Source organism: Octopus sinensis, linkage group LG15, assembly GCF_006345805.1.
Source record: "Octopus sinensis linkage group LG15, ASM634580v1, whole genome shotgun sequence".
Taxonomy (NCBI): domain Eukaryota; kingdom Metazoa; phylum Mollusca; class Cephalopoda; order Octopoda; family Octopodidae; genus Octopus; species Octopus sinensis.
The window spans coordinates 44,569,453-44,593,239 of record NC_043011.1 but is presented as its reverse complement, the minus strand read 5'-3'; the positions used below and the strand labels follow the sequence as shown (position 1 = coordinate 44,593,239).

The 23,787-nt window shown below is 36.9% G+C and overlaps 1 protein-coding gene across 3 annotated transcripts in view; it reads left to right on the top strand.

The window, feature by feature from the left end:
- LOC115219682 (dentin sialophosphoprotein-like) overlaps positions 1-23,787 on the top strand; it is a 125,852-nt gene that overhangs the window by 87,536 nt on the left and 14,529 nt on the right. For 2 of the 3 annotated variants that reach the window (XM_036509684.1, XM_036509683.1), the window contains exons 3-5: positions 1,275-1,334; positions 12,806-13,844; positions 20,016-20,169. In XM_036509684.1, coding sequence (XP_036365577.1) covers positions 1,275-1,334; positions 12,806-13,844; positions 20,016-20,169 — 1,253 coding nt within the window. The remainder of the gene's footprint in view (positions 1-1,274; positions 1,335-12,805; positions 13,845-20,015; positions 20,170-23,787) is intronic. The other variant, XM_036509685.1, reaches the window with a different exon arrangement.

Sequence of the window (23,787 nt, the reverse complement as noted above, 5' to 3'; positions counted from 1 at the left end):
TCAACACATGACTAATGCTCCTCCACTATTTCTGATTGCGATCGGAAATGCACCTATCGTCAGTCACTAAGGGACATGCTCAACTGGTTAATTTCAAACAACTGACAAGTAAATCTGTGGTATTGAGCAGAATATTTGCTGTAGCCCATCTTTTATACCAAGACAAAACATGTACATGATAACACTTCCAATCAGTTAAGGACAGAAGCTATGCCTGGTACTGCATCAGGGAATTTTATTATTATTATTGTCATCGTCGCCACCATAGTTGAACTACCATGTATAGGCTTCCTCTCTAACTTGTTATAATTGCTGTTGCTAGTGACAAACAAAGTACCTCGTGCTTATCTTCATACACTGGGTTCAAATCACATCGGGGACTTGAGATTTGTCTTTTATCCTTCAGGGATTAAATAAAATACTCTTTTCTACTCTAGGCACAAGACCCAAAATTTTTGGGGAGGTGGAGTCAGTCGATTAGTTTGACACCGATATGCAACTGGTACTTAATTTATCGACCTTGAAAGGATGAAAGGCAAAATTGACCTCAGCAGAATTTGAACTCAGAATGTAAAGACAGACGAAATACCACGAAGCATTTTACCCTGCGTGCTAATGTTTCTGCCAGCTCGCCGCCTTGGATTAAATACAATACTGGTCAACTCCTGGGGTTTGATCTTAATTGATCTTAATATGCTTTTGTGTTGAGGTTGGTGTTAGAAGAGTTGTTGGTACCAGGATTCACTCAATGCTCAGGAATCTTGGACTAGCTGTGAAGGAGAGAAAAGATGTTGTCAGAAAATTGTTGGATGCTGCTGAGAAAGCAAACCATTACATCTAGCTCAAGAGAGAGGATGAACAGTGCAGTAAGGACGAGCATTGAGGATGATAGAAACATCATACTCAGAGTCACAACATTTGACTCTACAAAGCTTCTGCTCTTGTGGGGGGTGTTTTGTTGCCTACATAGGTGCTCCACCCCCCTCCCCCAGGCAGCTCTGGTGTCATGGTGGAAGGGGCTGAAACACCTACAGAGCTGCTTCCCCGACTGATGAGACATAGGTTCCTTCATTCTGTGAAAATTTGTCCCTTTTGTGTTTTTACTTGTGTTTGGTCATATATACATATATGTATATGTGTGTGCGTGTTTGTGTGTGTGTGTGTATATATATATATATGTATGTATATACACACGCACACTGAGATACGTGTGTGTGTGTGTGTGTATTTGCATATTTGCTATACATGTCATTTATACTGGGTTATATTTTCAGTGGTATTCTTACGAGAATGTCAGGTGTGTCCGTAAATGGCGACCGCCTCTACCAATTCAGGTTAGTTTGACTGCACCCTCCCCCTGACGTATACATACACACAGCATGTAACCCTTGCTGCTTATCTGTCGTAGAAATGTTGTGTCCTCATTTATATTCAAAAAAATTAATTCCCTTACAAATTCATGTCCCAGTTACAGCTCTATAAGCCTTGGCTGTGTGCCGGATCTTGTTGTGGTTTTGTTGTGTTACCTGTATCAAACGTACTCCGAGTAATATGTTTGCAGTGCCTTGTAGTGCTGTTCTATATGTGCGTGTGTGTATAAGCCCCTGGGGGTCATGGCTGTGTATTTGTCTGCATGTTTTTTAATCATTTTGAAAGACCCCCTGTTTCTTAAATTTCTATCTTTTACTTGTTTCAGTCATTCGACTGCAGCCATGCTGGGGCACCACCTTAAAAGGTTTAGTCAAACGAAATCGACCGCAATACCTATTTTTTAAGCTTCATACTTATTCTATCAACCTCTTTTTCTCAAACTGTTAAGTTATGAGGACATAAACAAACCAACAGTCATCAAGCACTAATGGGGAACAAATTCAAATACAAAGATACACACACACACACACACACACACAGCAGGTACAATGTGGTTAATTAAATTTTTCCTCCTCCTCCTCTACATATTTTGTAGTCACTGCATTTTCATCTATAATATTATTCTGCTTGTACCTGCAGTCTTCTTATTTTGTCTGTGTGTTACACCAAGGGAGGTAATAACTTGAATGGAGAAAAATATATAAAGTGAAAGTGGGGAGTCAAAGAGAGAAACTGAGATAACAGGATCAGTGAAAGAAAATAGAAAGAGAATACACAAGAGATGAAGAAAGTTTATATTACTCTGCATTTGTGTGTTTAAACCTTAGGCTCAGTTGAGATCATCATCATCATCATCGTTTAATGTCCGCTTTCCATGCTAGCATGGGTTGGACGATTTGACTGAGGACTGGCGAACCAGGTTCCAATCTAACCTGGCAGAGTTTCTACAGCTGGATGCCCTTCCTAATGCCAACCACTCCAAGAGTGTAGTGGGTGCTTTTACGTGCCACTGGCATGAGGGCCAGTCAGGCAGTACTGGCAACAGCCATGCTCAAATGGTGTTTTTTATGTGCCACCTGCACAGGAGCCAGTCTAGCGGCACTGGCAACAACCTCGCTCGAATTTTTTTTCAAGTGCCACCAGCACAAGTGCCAGTAAGGCATCGCTGGTAACACAAAAGATACATCAATAAATAGTTAAAATAATGTAAAATAGCTGTGGATGTTACACCTTTATCTTAAAATGGTAGGATTTCCAAAGAATTTTTTGAAATTCCTTGCTTGTGTTTAATATATTAACAGAGTGTGTTCAAATATGCTGACTTACACTGGAATTTCCATAGGTCCCGCTAGTTCATTATTAAATTTTTGTGGTTTCTAGTGGTGGGGGCAGAGGCTTTGATCTTGTGCAGCAATGAAGAATCCAAGGCTTTACTGACAGCTTCTAGGTTTACTGAGTGGTTACCTGCCTAACTAATAACTTGGCTTGACATCGCTTAACTTCAGTGATTGGACAAGGACCGATGCCTTCCGTGTGATTCCCAGTTCTCTTTTATTGCTGTTGTTTTTTGCTGTTGTCAAATGAGCCATTGTTTTTGTCATAATTCTGTGTACTTGTATTGTACTTTGTACTTTGTCACTCTAATCTCTCTTTTCATCTGTCATCTATATAACAAAAAATATTATCACTATTATTATGTTTCTTCTTTCCATTTTGTTTTCATTTCTTGCTGAATGTCTTCCTGACACCTAGGGCAAAGAAACTCAATGTATACAATGATTGGCCATTAAAATAAATACTATTATTATTATTATTATTATCAGTTAAGACAATCTTTTGCACTTCCTGCTTGTATGGTAAGCCAGGGTTCATTCTTAAATAATTTTCAGTTACTGTTTTGATCATTCCAAGTGCTCCTACAATTACTGGTATTACAACCGTCTTGAGATGCCACATCTTTTCAATTTCAATTTGTAAATCTTTATATTTTCTGAGCTTATCAAATACTTTTGCCGAGATATTATGGTCACAGTGTATGCTCATGTCAATCAATAAACAAACTTTATTGTATAGGTCTTTCACAACAATATCTAGTTTATTTGCTATGATGGTCCAGTCTGTACATACCGATAAGTCCCAAAGAATAGTTACATGTTCTCTATCATTTACAGCCTCAGGGTGGTGCTTGTACCATTTGTCAGCATTTTGATTTTATAATGCTGCCACACTATCCAATGTAGATATAGGCCAACTTTGTCATGTTTTGATTTGTACTCTACTGGTGCTAAAATCTTACACTCAGAGACTATGTGGTCCACTGCTTTATCATTATTATTATTATTATTATTATTATTATTATTGAACATTATTATTATTATTTAGCTAGTGAGGTGAGCTGGCTGAATTGTTAGCATGCTGGACAAATTCTTAGTGGTATTTCACCCATCACTACATTCTGAGTTCAAATTTTGCTGAGGTTGACTTTGCTTTTCATTCTTTCCAGGTCGATAAATTTAGTACCAGTGAAACACTGGGTCAATGTAATCAACTAGTTCTCTCCCTGCAAATTTCAGGCCTTTAGTAGAAAGGATTGTTATTAAGGAAGGTGGCAAGCTGGCAGAATCATTATTAGCATGCTGGACAGAATGCTCAGAAGCATTTTGTGCATCTTTATGTCCTGAGTTCAAATGCTGCTGGGGTTGACTTTACCTTTCATCCTTTTGGGGTTGATAAATTAAGTACCAGTCAAATACTTGGATCAATGTGATCGACTTATTCCCTCCTCCTCACAAATTTCAGGCCTTGTGCCTATAGGAGAAAGGATTATTATCATTATTATTAATTTTTTTCTTCTACTTTCAATTTTGTTTTCCATTTCTTGCTGAGTGTCTTCCTGACACCTAGGACAAAGAAACTCACTGTATACATTGGTAGGCCATTAAAATAAACACTATTATTATTATGCAGCAAAGGAGCAAGCTGACAGAATTGTTAGGGAAAAGAAGTTGAAAATGCACTTGAAGTCATTTAGATGCTTTATTTTTAAATGCTTGACCAGTTTCACAGATTTTTCTGATTTTCAAAAGATAAGTAAGATAGAAAGACATGAGCTTTGCCACAAAACAATTGCAACTTAAACTCCCCATCTGAAAGACTCCTAGTGCATCTTAAACTTTTTGTTATGTGTGTGTGAGTGTGTGTGTACTCGTGTGTTTTTGTCTTGGCATTGTGTGCTAATTGTAAACAATATTACCCTCATACAAACAGTGTTGTTTGTTATATTCTACGCCAAAAAAAAAAAAAGGGTCCAGAGTTGGGTTAAATATTATCACCAAGTTTAGAAATAAATGAGGGTTGGGTGACAGGATGAGTATCTGGAAATAGAAACTCTGCTTCAATGAATTTTTTTTGTCTGACACACATAGAAACATGGAAGAATAAATGGTAAAATGATGACGATGATTATGGAAAGAAATGTAGTTGTTGTTGTAGTTGTTGTTGTTGCTGTTATCATTGTCGTCATCAATGTATAAATATATTTCTGTGTAGGTGTTGAACGAAAGCTAAATAAAATATTTTTGTTTTTGTTTTATTTCTATTTCTATTTTTTTTTTGTCCTTGTAATGTTTCTTCTTCACTGCCCTGGTAAACAAGAAACCAACGTCACCACTACCATTACTCCTAGCACCACTAGCACCACCACCACCACCACCACCACCACCGCTGCCATTGTCGTGGTCATCATCATCATCATCATCATATCGCCTTCAATGCCACTGTGGCTGCTCCCACCAACACCACTTCCACCATCAATCACATTGCAGTCACAAACATCACCACAACCACCACCACCACCACCACCACCATTGTCATGACCATCATCATCATCGTCATATTCATCGCCCTCACCCACCTACCACTATCAATGCCACTGTGCTGCCCCCACCACCACCACCACTTCCACTGCCACCATCACATTGTAGTCACAAACATTACTACCATCACCACCACCAGCACATCCATAACATTGCAACCTCCATCATCACTACCAGTCACCACAATCACTACCACCACCACCATCACCACAACCTCCAGTACTATCACCATCATCACCTCTACCACAACCTCCACCACCATCACCACTACTATCACCATCACCACTGCTGCCATCATTACCACTACCACTTTCAACTCCACCACCACCACCACCGCTGCCATTGTCGTGGTCATCATCATCATCATCATCATATCGCCTTCAATGCCACTGTGGCTGCCCCCACCAACACCACTTCCACCATCAATCACATTGCAGTCACAAACATCACCACAACCACCACCACCACCACCACCACCACCACCATTGTCATGACCATCATCATCATCGTCATATTCATCGCCCTCACCCACCTACCACTATCAATGCCACTGTGCTGCCCCCCACCACCACCACTTCCACTGCCACCATCACATTGTAGTCACAAACATTACTACCATCACCACCACCAGCACATCCATAACATTGCAACCTCCATCATCACTACCAGTCACCACAATCACTACCACCACCACCATCACCACAACCTCCAGTACTATCACCATCATCACCTCTACCACAACCTCCACCACCATCACCACTACTATCACCATCACCACTGCTGCCATCATTACCACTACCACTTTCAACTCCACCACCACCACCACCACCACCACCACAGTGCCACTACCATCACCAATGCTACCATCACCAACAACGACAACAACAATGCTACCATCACCATCACTGCCATTACCATAACCTCCATCACCATACCCACAAATACCACCATCACTATAAACACTACCACTACATCTATTATGACCATCACCGCAAACATCACCACCACCACCTCCACCACCACCCTAACCACCATAACCAATAAATTGTAGTGTAGGTGTTTGTTTGAGAATAGTCTGTGATATTTTCACAGTATTCCTTTTGAACATTTCTCCACAGCAAAGTGTTGAGGACTTTTTCTTAAAATACCCTCACTTCTAAGAAAATCTAATTTCCTGAATCACAGCAACACTTCTTTTTTTGTTTTTTTTTGTTGTTGATTGGTGTTTTGTTTTTTTATTTAAACTTTTTGTTTTATTTCCTCATATTTCCAGATACTATTGTATTTCATAGCTATAAGTGGCCAATAAAAGAATGGATTATCATTATTATTTATTATCATCATCATCATCATCATCATAAAAATAATAATAATAATAATAATAATAATAATAATAATGATAATAATAATAATAATATTATTATTATTGTTATTATTATTATTATTATTATTATTATTATTATTATTCACAAAAAATACAATAAATAAAGCAATCCTCATTATTTTCTATTATTATTCAGCTGTGTGTATAGTTTATATTATACATACATATACAAATATATATATGTATATATGCATACATTATATGTGTGTGTATATATATATATATATATATATATATATATAATGTATACACACACACATATATATATATGTAAAAATATGTATGAGTATGCTTGCATCCATGTACACATAAATATGTACATGCTTTTACTCTCACCCACATTAAAAATATATACTTTTATATATACTTTTACACACACACACACACACACATACGCACAACTTCTTTATAATACTGAAATGCAAAGTCTGTTTATGTGTGTGTTCCATGATTTTAATGATGGCAGCACTTAGTAATGATAAACCATTTTGATCAATGTATTCTCCAACCTCCTCTGTCCTTTTGGCTAAAATAAGTTCAAGTATATTTCTAGGCCCTGGAATCCTTAAGACCAAAGCATTTTGTGTTTTTATCGATATCCACTTAATAAAGTAAATTTCAGCCAGTATCGAAATATATGCAGTTGATGAATGATATCACATCCACTCAATAACAGGCATAGACACATATCAATAGAGAAACAAAAGGATTTTTATATGTATGTACGTTCATGTATATATGCTGAGCAGGTTCATTCCCACTGCGTGGCACCTTAGGCAAGTGTCTTCTACTATAGCCTCGGGCTGACCAAAGCCTTGTGAGTGGATTTGGTAGATGGAAACTGAAAGAAACCCATCGTATATATGTATATGTATGTGTGTCTGTGTTTGTCCCCCCACCATTGATTGATGACCGATGGTGGTGTGTTTACGTTCCCATAACTTAGCAGTTCGGCAAAAGAGACCGATAGAATAAGTACTAGGCTTGCAAAGAATAAGTCCTGGTGTCAATTTGCTCGACTAAAGGCAGTGCTCCAGCATGGCCACAGTCAAATGACTGAAACAAGTAAAAGAGTGAAAGAGTATATGCTCAGAATTGTTGAAGCATGAAATACACTCAATGGGTCAGTTGTTAACCACCTAGAACACTATAGTGGTAAGTCCTCTGGATTTTATTATCTTAAGTCCTAGGACTGTAGGGCCAGTTACTTGGTTTTTACAGTGTACAAGTGACTGAGATCACAATGTAGCCCTTAACGGAATGCCAGTCCATTGCAGGGATACTTAGTTATTGCTGAATGAAATGCAGCAATGTCAAAATGAAGTGTTTTGCTCAAGAGGACAACACACCACCCAGTCCAGGAATTGAAACCATAATCTCACAATCACTAACCACTATCCTACATTCCCACACTAGAACACTATACTCATCCAAAATTCCCATTCTACATCACAATCTGGCAATGCTATTCTTGACCTGCCGATTCATGCATTTCCTCTTACAAGCTCTTCTGTTTAATTAGTTGTCTTGGTGTGTGGTACTTTGTGTGGTACCCTGTATAAGTACCATGTTGTATTCTGCATGTATGTTCGATTATTGTTGCTGTCTTTCTACAATTATCTTATTGCTGCTTTCTGTCTCCACTTTTACTCTTTTCTGACATGAGCACTGAATATCATAAATTATAAATTTACCGTTATGTATGTGTGTGTGTGTGTGTGTGTGTATGTGTGTATATATATATCATAATAATATTAGGAGTATAACTCCAAACTTACAGGGAAAAATTCAATTTAGTATTAAATCAAATTTACAATATATATTTAAATTAGAGAAAAACTACTATTATGCAATTCAAACAATGATAGATGTAAAACATACCATATAGAAAAAATAAAATATATTATAAAACATTTACCTAATTCACAATAAAGTACATAAAATAAACAGTATATAATCAATTATTAATTATATACTGTTTATTTTATGTACTTTATTGTGATTTAGGTAAATGTTTTATAATATACTAGCAGCATAGCCCGGCGTTGCCCGGGTATGTAAGAGCCCCTAGTAGGCAACGACTAATCCCAATCTAGTCCTTTCCCTCTAATTTCCTGCCAATTTCTGAAAGATATTGTCGAAAATATATCATCTTGAATTTGAACGCGATTTCCCAAAATGGCATGATTTTATCGATTTTTTCTGATGGTAAGGTATTGCATAGAAAACTAACGTTAGAATTAAGTTTCTTAGGGTAACATTAAGCTTCACCATGAGTTTGGTGAAAATCGATTGCAAGTTGCGAAAACTACAACAGAAAATGTGTTGCATATAAAAAGCTTAGATTCTCGACCCCATGTCGAATTTATCGATTTTTTTTCAGAACTGAGGAACTTTTCAAAATTTTCGCTGCATTAGTTTTGAATTATGACATTGGGCTATGTGTGTGTCAAGTTACATCAGAATTGGTTGAAAGCTGTGGTCAGGGTGAGGGTACAACCTGACAGACACACAGACAGACAAACTGCCGTTTATATAGAGAGAGATTTTATTTTTTCTATATGGTATGTTTTACATCTATCATTGTTTGAATTGCATAATAGTGGTTTTTCTCTAATTTATCTATTATATATATATATAAGCAAATAATAAAAGATGGATAGTGGTTCACTCCTTACAGCTTTTTCAGACTTGTTTTTGATTGATGAATAGATTTATTACATCATACAAAAAAAAAAAAAATTATTTTCATCAGGCGAATATATGTACAAATTAAATATTTAAAAAAAAATATTAGGTTGTCCCAAAAGTTCGTAAACACTTGCGAAAATTGAATTTTTACTCGCCAAGTACTAACAAAAACAACAAAAATTATTCCTCAAAATAAAGACCATTATTTTCCAAGACTTTCTACGAACTTTTGGGACAACCTTATACATTCTATGAATCCAAGTATGTGTCATTTCATGACTCTTTGGTGAACATGCATACATATCATGCATACACATACATACATAGATACATGTGCGCGCGCGCACGCACGCACGCACGCACACACACACACACACACACACACACACACACACACACACACACAGACAGAGAGAGAGAGAGAGATCTTATTTAAATCTGTAATGGCATTTTGATTTCCACTTTTCAATTTTTCTCCTGATGAGATGCATAACCCATCACATTTAAACGAATTTATTATGCATCTTAATTGCATAATCATATAAATGTTGCTGGGTTTATTTCATTGAAACAATTATTGAAAACAAATTATAAAAATATGTGAAATTTATGATTTTCTATGGTTCAATATTCTAAATCGTGTGTATGTTTATGTATATATTTATGTATGTATATATGTATGCATATGTACATGTATCTGTGTGTATGTACATGTGTAGCATGTGTGCTTATGTATGTATTGGGTCTTCCCATAAATAATGCAAATTTTTTTTATACTTCTTTTATTTTTCAGAATTAAGATAAACTAAGTTCTGTTTTTAATCTAAAATATACACTCCTTCATTTTCTATAATACTCTTCCCTCTATCTGGTAGACTTGTAAGGCCCCTTTTCCAAAATTCACTTGTCCGTGACGAAAAATACTCCTCCAGTTCTGTTCTGACCTCGTCTACAAGACTCAAATATATATATGTATATATATTTGTGTGTTTATATATATATATATATATATATATGTGTGTGTGTACATATATGTAGTCTATGTGTTTATGTGTGTGTACATATATGTAGTCTATGTGTTTATGTGTGTGTACATATATGTAGTCTATGTGTTTATGTGTTTTATATGTGTGTTTATATGTGTTTTATATGTGTGTTTATATGTGTCTGTATAATGTGTATATGTATGTATATATGTGTATTAATATATACATATATGAATATATATGTATGTATATGTATGTATATATATGTATACATATATATGTATGCATGTGTGTGTATATGCAAGTGTGTGTCATTGGATATATTTTATTTTGTTAATGGCATTGAAATGATTCAACAGGTAGAATTGAATCCTTCTATTTCATTCAGTTTTGTCATTCCTTCCCTTCTCATCCCTTTCCCAGTTTTTCCTTTCTTCTTTCTGGATGAATCATTGAAAACTTTTCTATTTTTTCCTTGAAGCGTGAAACTAAAAGTAATGCCTTCTAAGTCTACTTTCTCATCCATGTTTTGTCATTTTCTTTTTACCATTTATAAATGTATGTGTGTGTGTGTGTGTGTGTGCGTGTGTGTGTGTGTGTGTGTGTGTATGTATGTGTGTGTATGTATGTATGTACATATACAAATATATGTCATCTTTATTATTTAATGTCAACTTTTCCAAGCTTGCCTGAACTGGAAATAATTTGTTGTGGTATGTTTTCCACAGCAGGATGCCTTTCCTGTTGGCAATCCTCGTCTCTTTCCAGGCAAAATAATATTTCCACATGACCAGACATGCCTTAGAAAATTCCAAAACAAAGAACTCTAGTTACATGATGGTGACGCTACCCTACCTCTGTCACATGATGCCAAGGGAAGGTCACACTAACACACACACATGCACAAAAAATATGCATATGTACGTACATACAATAGGATTGTTTGTGTTCCAGTCTGCCAAATGCACTCAGAAGGTTTTGATTGCCAGGTGACGTACAGTGGAACTGAAACTGAAACCTTATGACTTGGAAGCAAACTTCTTACCATGCAACCATGATGTATATGTATATATGTACATATATGTGTGTATATATTTGCATACCAAAGTTCTTCAAAATTATGAAAATATTACTATAAAAATAATAAGGGTAGAAAATTTATATATAGTGAAGGCGCATGGCTTAGTGGTTAGAGGCATTCGGCTCATGATTGTAAGGTCGTGAGTTCAATTCCAAGCTGCGCACTGTGTCCTTGAGCATGACACTTTATTTCACGTTGCTCCAGTCCACTCAGTTGGGAAAAGTGAGTAGTACCGGTATTTCAAACGGCCAGCCTTGTCACACTGTGTATCAGGCCGAATCTCCCCGAGAACTACATTAAGGGTACACGCGTCTGTGGAGTGCTCAGCCACTTGCACGTTAATTTCACGAGCAAGCTGTTCTGTTGATCGTATCAGCTGGGACCCTCATCGTCACAACTGACGGAGTGCTCCTATACACACACATATATAATGTAACTATCTGTATAAATATATGTGTGTATGTTTATGTATGTGCATGCAGGTATATGTATATAAATGTATATATACACACGTGTGCATGCACACACACACACACAGAGTGAGTGATAGAGAGAAGTAAATATCAGATGGTTTAGTAGTCATAAGCAGTGTTCCAGTTGGACAGATGTTTGTTCAGAAGGCCAAACCAGTCAGTCATGCAGTCATGAATAAAGCAGTCATGAATAAAGCCTGTTGTTTCATGTTTGTTAGTCAGGCTGAGTTGTGGAAACAGAGTTATGTACCTTTCTGAGTCAGCAGTACAAGACATTGGCTAAAATATCATATTTTCTGGCTTACAAGTCAATGTATCATATAGTATAGAGACACGTAGTTTAAACCATTCAAACATCATCACAGTCTTTCCAAATCTTGCTCCATTTCACATGGAATTTTTGGTCCTCCATAATCGTCTTGATGTATAAGTCAACCTACCTTTTTTTTGCTGTAAATTTTGTTCTGAAAAATTCTACTTGTATGATGGAAAAACGGTAACAAAGTTTGAACTCTTGGCAGTGTGGATGGTTTGTTCCACACTTTTTATCTCACAACTTCTCTGCTTCTTTGAATGTGTATCGAAGTGTGCATGTGTGTGTGTGTGTGCATGTGTGTGTGTATATATATATGTATTTGATGTTGCATATATATTAATTTTAGGTTCCTTTTTTCTTTTAAATGTGACCCCTAGATATATATACAATAATCTATTACTGAAATACCTGAACCTCTTTTTCCCATTTGATAAACATACTTTAAATTTACTTTTTTTTGTTTTGACATTGCATATATTTTAATTTCATTTCCCTTGTTTTTTTTTAAATGTGACCCCCAGATATACATTTACAATCATCTACAATTGAAATTGAGCCTGAACTTCCTTTTTCCCATTTTATAGACATATTTTAAATTTATTCTTTTCTCTTTTCTTTTCCATTCCAGAACCAACCTGTCCAGTTCCAGAAAACCTACAAGACATTGAAAGCACCTCGGCGATCACAGACCATAAATTCCTTTGATCACCTCAATTCAATAGAAGATGGTGCTTCCGATACGGATGATCTGTCTGATATTTCAAGATCCCAGCCATCAATTGTTGTTTCCATAGATACCTCAGGGGCCAGCTTTGAACGAATGTGTTTGTATCGCCGATCACTTCGAGATTCCATAAACGAAAACTCATCAGTTTGTACACGAAGGCGTTCTATTTCTGGTCTCCCAGAAAGCATCATGAACGAAATCAAAAACTTCGAAGCCCGAAAGAGAAACTCTAGAAGGTTCTCTTCCGTACCTCGTCGGTATCCTAGAACGTACAGTTTTAACGATCTCGATCCGATTCATTCCAAGGATGAAGCCTTTGCCAAGTATTTTGAAGAAATTGAAGGCAAATTGGATGAGAGAAATGAGTGGGACAACATGATGAAGCAGTCATTTCTCTCCAAGATCATCTCTTGCAGTAAATCGCAGTCATCACCGCATCATCAAAAATCTAAATTCCAAAAACTCTCAAGGACTAATTCAAACGCTCGTAAAGGCACTTCTGAAGATTTTGACATGAAGAGTTTAGTCCAGACCAATTCTGATCACGTGAAACAAAGCCGAAGAAAGTCTAGTTTCATTGGGGAAAGAATAAAAAGTTTCATGAAAATTGGTGGAAAACCCGATCGGAAATCCCTTGACCTTGATTTCCTTAAGATTCCAGATGGTTATTACAACAGCCTGGAAGATGCTAAGTTGTCATTATTGTCTAAAACAACCAGTATGCCAGAAAGAATCTGTGAATCAGCCCCTGAAGCCCCGAAAACTGTTGAAGAAGATTCCTCATCATGCCAGTTCTATAATTTTGCTAACAACACCTTGCCCAGAGCTCAGGCAAAGAAATATGATTTCCCCTGGGAGAGTCTGCCAAAAGACTGGACCACCTCAGTACGACTGAGAGAAATATCCAAACGAAGAAAGGAAGAAAGACAATCTTCGTCAGGTGAGTTGGAATTTTTAATTAAAAAAAAGAAAAAAAATTGTACTGATTTTGTTGCTATTGTTGCTGTTGTTGTTCTTTATTCTCAGATGTCATAGAACTAGGGTGGAAGTCTTTAGGAGGTGTGTCTTGGGTCTATGGTAGACTAGTTTCATTTCCAGAATGTTGGAGTATTTTATTTCTGTTTCATCCATTTCAAGGCTCAGGAATGTCTCCCAAAACTGGTCTTTCTGACCGAGCAGACCTATTAACTAAAGATGTTATAACTATGACCACCCAGTTTTTTTTTTTTTTTTTTTTTCATTATACATAAAGGATCACATTCTCTAGTGAATTCTTTAATCACTATTGAGATTTGGCTGCTATTTCTTGTCAGTTAAGTGACAAAATAGAGGCTCTTTCATTGTTTTCCATAGAGTTGACATGGCCTGGCAGAGTCTGTCTGACACCAAGTCATAGACCAGGAGTTCAATTCCACTGTAGGTATACTGTAATATTTCTGCATATCACCACAGTTTACTGGATTGTTTGGGAGTGTTACTTACAATGGACTAGTGTTGTATCCAGGTAGAGACTTATCTCTCTTCTTCTCTGCTGTATATTTTGACCAAACACTTAAGTCTTCATTGCTATGGCTTACCTAACTTATCAAGATAAATACATACTCTTTTACTTGTTTCAGTCATTTGACTGTGGTCATGCTGGAGCACTGCCTTTAGTCAAGCAAATCGACCCCAGGACTTATTCTTTGTAAGCCTAGTACTTATTCTATCAGTCTCTTTTGCCGAACCGTTAAGTTACGGGGCCATAAACACACCAGCATCGGTTGTCAAGCGATGTTGTGGGGACAAACACAGACACACAAACACATACACACACACATATACATATATACATGTATATGACGGGCTTCCACTCACAAGGCTTTGGTCGGCCCAAGGCTATAGTAGAAGACGCTTTCCCAAGGTGCCATGCAGTGGGACTTTACCCGGAACCATATGGTTCGTAAGCAAGCTACTTACCACACAGCCACTCCTACATATCAACAGATGATCCAAGTAACATTTATGTCATGGACTGTCATCTTATCTAGGTGGAGTGTTGTCTCTTATTTTTTTATCTTTTACTTGTTTCGGTCATTAGACTGTGGCCATGCTGGAGCACTGTTTTGAAGAACTTTTAGTGGAATGGATCAACTCCAGTACTTATTTTTTACATCAGAATCTTTTGCCAAACTGCTAAGTTATGGAGATGTAAACACTCCAACACCAGTTGTCATGTGATGGTGGGGGGACAAACACACACACATATGATATACGATGGGCTTCTTTCAGTTTCCATGTACCAAATCCACTCACAAAGCTTTGGTTGACTTGAGGCTATAGTAGAAGACACTTGCCCTAGGTGTCAGGCAGTGACACTGAACCTGGAACCAAACTTCTTACCACACAGCCACACCTGAACCTATGTTTAATACCATAAACCCAAAGATAATCATCAACCTCTTACAAGTCCTTCAGAATTAGAATTTAGGGTCATGTCTGAGATAGAATATTTTTAACCCTTTCGTTACTGTATTTATTTTGAGATATTCTGTGTTTCTCTCAATTATTTTAGATATAACAAAGAATTTAGTAAAATAACTTAATTATCATTAAGCTAGTGTTAGGAACATTAATTGTGACTAAGGTTTGGTGGGAGATTCTAATTCAAAACTTATGAAAACAAGACATTTGTACTACAGAGCCAGAGCTGGTTTCGGCTGAGTTGGTAATGGAAGGGTTAAATTCCTTAATGAGGTTTTGTGTTGTTCAGAATTGTAATCTGGCCAAATCTACTTCTCTCTCCCTTTAATGAAATGTTATAAAGTGTAGCTAATCTGTTTGTTTCCAGAGTACAAGGATCCATATGAACTAACACTCTACTCCCACTCTCTGGAGTGAGACACAAATCTCTCATCCTTTAATCTTTCACCTAAACCTCTACTGGCCAGGTAACACTCTATATTCCAACGTCTTTCTAAAAGGTGTTGTCTTTGCATTTTTGTGCCATCTGTTTCCATCCATGCCACTCACCTCTCTCACATGGATATCGACATTTACTGTCTCTTCCCCTCAAAGTCTTTCTAAATGCTATGTCTGTCTGTCTGCCACCCTCTAAAGTCCTCTAACCATCACCACCACCACCATCACCACTAGTTCCTTGTCTTTTGTCCTTAAAGACATCAACCCTACTTCACCTTTATCTCAGTCACCCTCTTCTTCCTCTGTTTCAAAGTCCGTCCTCATTCTTGTAAGTCTGTCTGTGTGTCTCTCTCCTCCTCCCTAAGCTCCTCCAACCACCACCACCACCGCCGCCACCATCACCAGTTATTTGATTCTTGCTGACTTCAAGATAAAGATAAAAACTTCTAAATTTACTTCACATCAAAGTCTAACTTTCCTTTGCCTCTGAGTTCACCTGTTTATTTCTGTTCCTCCCTGCTAAACTCATCCAATCACCAGTTTAATCCCTTTTGACTATATCTATAACTAGATATCTATATCTACAAATCTATCTGTCTGTCTCTCATTTTCCCTCTTTCTCTTTGTATATATATATATATATATATATATATATATATATATATATATATATATATATGTATATATATATATATATAATTATATATATATATACACACACATATATATATATAGACATATTCTGACTCAAATATAACTAAACGCTATTTTCATTTACTCTACATCACAGTTCATCTTTATCACATCTTTTACATTCCCATATATGTCCATCTATTTCTCTCAAAAATACTCCACCAACAATCTCCACCACTACTGTCACCATCACCATCGCCTACCACCTGTTGTTTAACCATTTCTCATCCTTCATCTTTCTCTCAATTCTTCCCCTTCAGTAACTCCAATGCACACAACTCCTTTTCAATTATACCCCACCTTCACACCCTTTCTGGTACCCTTCCCACACGAATACTGCTGAAATGCAAGTTAATATCCTGCTACCATTAATTGTCCTTCACCTTCTCTCACTGGTTCTGTCTGTCTGTCTGTCTGTCTGTCTCTCTTTCACACACACACACACACACTTTCTGTGTTCCTCACCACAAACCCAATCCCTTATCTAGTCATCCCTACCTCTATCCTCATTAGATCTTCTGATGTCTCCCTAATCAAAATAAATACCACCACAGACCACCAACTGTACCCCATTACACTAACTGTACCCCGTCCAATTCAAAATGTCTTGCTTTTTCATCAGAATCTTCTGGGTCTTAGCTTCTTTATAATCTTGAGTTCAATCCCTGTTGTGGTCAGTTTGACCTTCATTCATACAGTGGTCAGCAAGTTCTGCTCATGTATCAGCACCAGTTTGATTAAATGTACTCCTCACCAAAATTTCTTGCCTTGTCTTGTGTTAATGTAAGAAACATTAGTGGCGAGCTGGCAGAATCGTTAGCACGCCGGGTGAAATGCTTAGCGGTATTTCGTCTGCCGCTACGTTCTGAGTTCAAATTCCGCCGATGTCGACTTTGCCTTTCATCCGTTCGGGGTCGATTAAATAAGTACCAGTTAGGCACTGGGGTCGATATAATCGACTTAATCCGTTTGTCTGTCCTTGTTTGTCTCCTCTGTGTTTAGCCCCTTGTGGGCAATAAAGAAATAAGAAATGTTAGCACGCCGGGCGAAATGCTTAGCGGTATTTCGTATCTTTACGTTCTGAGTTCAAATTCCGCCGAGGTTGACTTTGCCTTTCATCCTTTCGGGGTCGATAAATTAAGTACCGGTTGCATGCTGGGGTCAATGTAATCGACTGAATCTGTTTGTCTGTCCTTGTTTGTCCCCTCTGTGTGTAGCCCCTTGTGGGCAGTAAAGAAATAAGAAACCCCTCTTACCCTTTCTGCATTCAGATTTCTCTGTCAAATGTAATCCTTATTTATTCACATTGTTTTGAATTAATCATGCATTATCTCAGATTTGAGATTTTGGTGATGTCATTGTTTACTTTTAGAATGACGTTGTAAGGTAGGTGTGAGAAGCCAGATCTGGTTGGTTCAAATGTAAAACATGTAGAATATTTGGGCCGGATATCTTTTATCTCTTATCTTTCACTTGTTTCAGCCATTAGACTGTGGCCATGCTGGGGCAGCACCTTAGGGAATTTTTAGTTGGGTGAATTGAACTTGATACTTATTTTATTTTTTTTAAAGACTGGTACTTATGTCAGTCTCTTATGCTGAACTACTAAGTTATGGGATGTTAAGACACACCAACACTGGTTGTCAAGTGGTGATGGGGGACAGACAGACATACACACATATGCACACACACACACACACACACACACACACACACACACTACAGGCTTCTTTCAGTTTCCATCCACCAAATCCACTCATGAGGCTTTGGTCAGCCTGACACCATAGTAAGTGTCATGCAGTGGGACTGAACCCATAACCATGTGACTGGGAAGTAAACTTCTTGGTTTAAATGACATAAAGGGGGTAAACATACTTGTTTAATGTGCCAGTGTCTCTAAGTTATGGAGTTACATTGGAAAAGTTGTTAAAGAATATTGGATGGAATTTGTTCTTGGTTGTATCCATTATGAGTAGCATCATGCTGCTATTCTTTCATCCGGCAGAGCAGGCAGAACCGTTAGCATGCTGGACAACATGCTTCTCAATATTTTTGTCTGTCTTTACATTCTACTGTGATTGACTTTGCCTTTCATCCTTTTGGGGTCGATAAAATAATTACTGGAGTTAATGTAATTGATTTACCACAATTTGAAACCAATATTATTATCATTATTATTATTATTATTGAGTGAGCGAGCAGAGCATGCCATCAAAGTGACACTGGGGTAAAATATACGAAGCCCAGTATACCCATCATGACTACCCGTCTGATAAGGGTACACCGGGCACATGCATCACACCCATATGTGCGCGACATGGTGATCTCATATCAAGATAAACAGCACATGACCTTGCAGGTGGGGCCCAGTTAGAATTTTCTTCAGGTTGAGTAGCCCATCCCGCTCGAAAGGTCTCTGAATAAGGATTGTTTAAGGATGTTGAAAGAACCACCCATGTTTCCAGAGGTGAATTATTCAAACTCCAAAGAATCCCTCTCAACACATGGCTATGATGCTCCCCCACTACTTCTGCTCATGATCAGAGATGCACATATCGTCAGCCACTAAGGGACATGCTCAACTGGTTAAAGTCAAACAACTGGAGATGTACTTGCATAGCAAGTGACTTAATCTGAGATCATATGTTGAAGCAAAAACAATTGTAGTATGGAGGATATTTGTAAGCCATTTAAGAACACACAAAAGCTGTTAGTTTCACTTCACCATTTAAATTTAATTTGTGTTGTAATATTCAAAATATTTTCATTGACTTGAAACCGCGACCGAAGTTTTGTCTGTGAACAGGTTGCAGTTTCAAAGCGACAAAAATATTTTGACACAAATTAAATTTAAATGTTAAAGAGAAACAAATGGTTTTTGTGTGTTCTTAAATGGCTTACAAACATCTTCCATGCTGCAATTATTCCATAGTGAAGATTGCCCGGGAGGGCAAGGCAATTTTCCTTTGTCTAGTGGCTGTAGCGAAAGAGGTGGTATGGTGGAGCCGTTTGAAAAGGCTAAAGTCAGACACTTTCCTCTTTGGCCAAGGCCTCATCAACTTTTTCAAGTTCCACTTGAAAAAGAAGATGAGAGTAGAGAGGGAAGTGCTGTCTCATAGCAAATATATTGAAAGGTGGGTGAATGTCAGGGAAAATGGCCAGTATGAATGGACCAATTCTGAGATTACACCTGTAAAAAAAAAAGGTAATATAAAAGGAAAAGGGGCTCTCTACCCCTTTTTAACCAGGCTCCTGTGGCTTTTATGGGTTTTTCCATGAGTAACCTTTCGAAGCGCCTCCCCCTATTGGGAGTTTTATTTGATATATTTTTTGTTGTTATTTGAATGTTTACACGGACCTTTCTTTTTCGCAAAACATTTTGTACTTTTCGTCCTGTGTTTGTCTTTACATGTTTTTTGATTTATGTTAGCCCTTGTGGCCAATAAACCAGAATTAATTATTATTCTTTGGTTATTGTTATAATTTGATTATACTTAATTATTCTCTTTGTTTGCAGGTAACTGGAGTGCCACATCAAGTGCACGACAATCAATTGAATCCGACCAAACCAACATGACTGTCACCACGGATCGTGTTGTCTCATCAACGGCATCATTCTGCTCACTGGGTCAAGATTCTGGCCGTGACTCTGCCACAGAGACCGAATATAGGTCAGTAATTAATTGGAAGTCCAGTTTCTTTCCTTTCGTCATACCAAACCAAACACCTTTGGTACCACTGCAGTTCTCTAACCCTCCACTGCTTTTCCAGACATTTAAACCTCTGGCCAGTGTATCTTGACCTTCCTCCCACTTAACTCTTTCACTCTCTAACCTCCTCCTGCTACTCACGTTACTTCTCTCACTTTCACTATGAGTTTTTACATCTAATACAATATATACTAACACAATACATGTCTGCCGTGTCATCTGTTCCCAAATTGGTTAAACCTGTGGTCCCTAAACTGACAGATACCAAGTCACTTGAGAACACCTATGATTCTATGATACTAACTCCCTGTTTTAAAGAGACCTAACTTAAAACCTTGCATCAAAATTCCATGTTTAATTTATATTCTAAACGCCAGCTTAATAATGACAGTTATTGTATTAGAATTCTTCATTATCTTTAAGATAAATTGAAACAAAGACTCTGTGAATCCACAGAGATATGGTAACAAAATGGTTAAAATAATCAAAATTAATATCTTCCATCAACATTTAATGTTAATATCTGTTCCATACACCAGGTTAATAATGACAAATTCTTCATTGTTTTCAAATTCTAATAAAAGCAGTGCATTTTTCAGCAGAAATATGGTAACAAATGATTAATAATAACTTAGGTTTTTTGAGTAAATTCTTTGCTATTTTCAAAATTAATTGAAACAAAACCAATACTTAAGGACAATGTTAATTAAATTTTTCAATATTTTCTCAAAATTAATTGAAACAAAGATAGTGTATTTTAACAGAAATGTGGTAACCAAAAGGGTTAATAATGGCAAATACCAAAATTCTTCCTTTCCCAAAATAGTGACAGTTAAGGGGTACCTCCCCATCTTTATCAATGAAGAAGCAAAATAGAATTTGTATTCATAGAATTCTTCCCTTTTCATTATTATGTTTGAAAAGTTCAAAACAGTTTAAAACCATTTAAATTTTATTAAAGGCAGCAATATGTCTGTCACTTTGCCTCTTTTGGTTGTCTCTTTTAGAAATAATGAACTAGCATAACAGTATAAAATTTTATTATTTATTTATGTGCCCTTTTCAAGCCTAGCTAGGCTCATGGGCCCGGTTTCCCAGTTTCTATGGTGTATGTGTTCCCCCCCCCCCAGCTGGACGGGACACCAGTCCATTGCAGCATTACTCAAGAAACAGGAAGAAAGAGTGAGAAAAAGTTGGGGTGAAAGAGTACAACAGGGGTTGCCACCACCCACTGCTGGAGCCTCGTGGAGTTTTAGGTGTTTTCTCTCAATAAACACACACAACGCCTGGTCTGGGAATCGAAACTGCGATCCTCTGACTGCAAGTCCGCTGTCCTAACCACTGAGCCATTGCGCCTTCACTAGCAGTATAATAAGTAAAAAAAATAAATTAAATAAAAACTGATCTAAAAGAAATAATTTAAATAAAGCTTGAGATAAATGATATCTGGACAGATGTACAGAAATTATAGGAGTCCAATGTCTACTTTGACAATCTCCCAGCGATTCCAGGGTGATTTGGGGGCTTTCTGTAAGGTATTTCACCTAGGAGAAGGCTGCTTGAGTGTAAAACAAACAGCTTGCTGGTCACCGCAACATCTTAGTCTGCTGAGCACCTGTGCTCTACTCAGTAGAAACAGGAAGAAAAGTCCTGCAGCAATGGAGAAGAGATGAAAATGACAGGTACTGGATGGTATTATCCATTGCAGCTTCAGCTTTGCATGTAGGCTTTGCTGCTCTTTCTGTTGATCTTCTGCCTTGAAGATCTACCAACAACACAAAGCATTTTTGTATGGATGTACTGAAAGACAAAAATAAAATTTAAAAAATCTTTGAGGAATTAAAAATTCTATTTATTGTAGAAAGAAAATATTAATGTAGCACTACTGGTTTGAGACTCATGGAGGAAGTGGGAGATAGTTTCAGTGAAATTGAGAACTAATTAAAAATATTTATGCTTAAATGGAAATCTGATGTTTTGTTAGTGGAGTTGGTAACAACAATAGACATGTTTCTGCTGTAATGAACCTCATCAATAAAGTAAAAACAACACGGATCTGATTGATCAATAGACATTGAGTTTTATTTACAGAAAAAGTGTCACAAATAATTTGTAAAATGATCCACGATTTCCACGATAAAGACCTCCCTGCCGTAATTGAGCTAAGGGTTGGAATGTAAATAAATGTCATGGATGGCCTTAAATTATTTCTACTATGGGTATAAAGCATGAAATTTTAGGGTAGGGGCTAGTTGATTACGTCGACACCTCCTGCTCCCCCAGTACTCAACTGGTACTTATTTTATTAACTCAAAATTAACTCCACCACCACTGGTTTCTGAAAGACTGACCAATGGCTAGTTGACTAGCATTCGTCGGTTCAGTAGGTTTGCAAAGATTAAATATTACCTGGACATATTATCCAAGAGGGTGAGATGATTAGCTTTGTGCTTTGTCTTTTCAATATGACAGGTATTAGATGTTACATGAAAATGCCAACCACAATGGCTGGCAGAATTAACCTTTTAGCATTCAGAACTCCATCAAATGCAGTGCTTATTTATTCATATTGTTTCGAATTAATCATACATTATCTTGTATCAAGATTTTGATGATGTGATTGTTTATATTTAGAATGTATTCTTGAGTAGGTGTAAGAGCCTTTTTATGTAGATTTAATAGTTTGTAGTACAACTTGTACAATGAAATACTAACCACATATGTATATATAATAATTAGTAATACAACTAGTACAGTAAAATACTGATTATATACGTAAATATAATGTTTAGAAGTATGATTAGTACAATGAAATACTAAACAACATAGATATAATAGTTTGTAGTACAACTAGTACTGTGTAATACTGACCATGTATGTAGATACAATTGTTTGTAGTTCAACTAATACAGTATAATACTGACCATTTAGATACATAAAATTGTTCTGTTTCTTTCCATTTATTAACGCTTTGGTTTAACAAATTACTAAAATGCTTCCTCAGTCAATCAATGGAATGGTAAATGAAGATGTTTTATCAATGATCATTGTACATGTTTGCTAAATTCCTAAACTAAAATTATTTTTTCAAAATAAAAAAATACTAATTACTTGTCAGAAAAAAAAGTGTGGGGTTTGTCCCTTCTGTTTTCATGGATTAAGTTCCTTTTTTTATTTTCACCTGTCATTCCCATGGTAACGAGCCTCACTTTTTGGTAAGCATAAGAATCTTTTACATTATTACCATCTCTTATCGACTTATTTTTGGAAAAAAAAACCCTAAGAAAAAAGGCGATAATTGACACTTTTTCTATTTGTCTGTCTGTGTGTCTCCTCCTTCTTGTTCTTTTCTCTTTGTTGTAAATATTCCAACACCCAATGGAATTTATGTTGGTTTTCTGTTTCTTCTTTTGTGAGGTTTTGTGTTATCTTGTTCCTTTTTGTTGTTCTTGTTGTCCGAGTCTGTTTTCTTTGATTGTATAATTATTTACCTTTACCTTTTACCTTTTACTTGTTTCAGTCATTAGACTGCGGTCATGCTGGGGCATCGTTGTTTTTTTTTTTGTTATTTCAAATTAT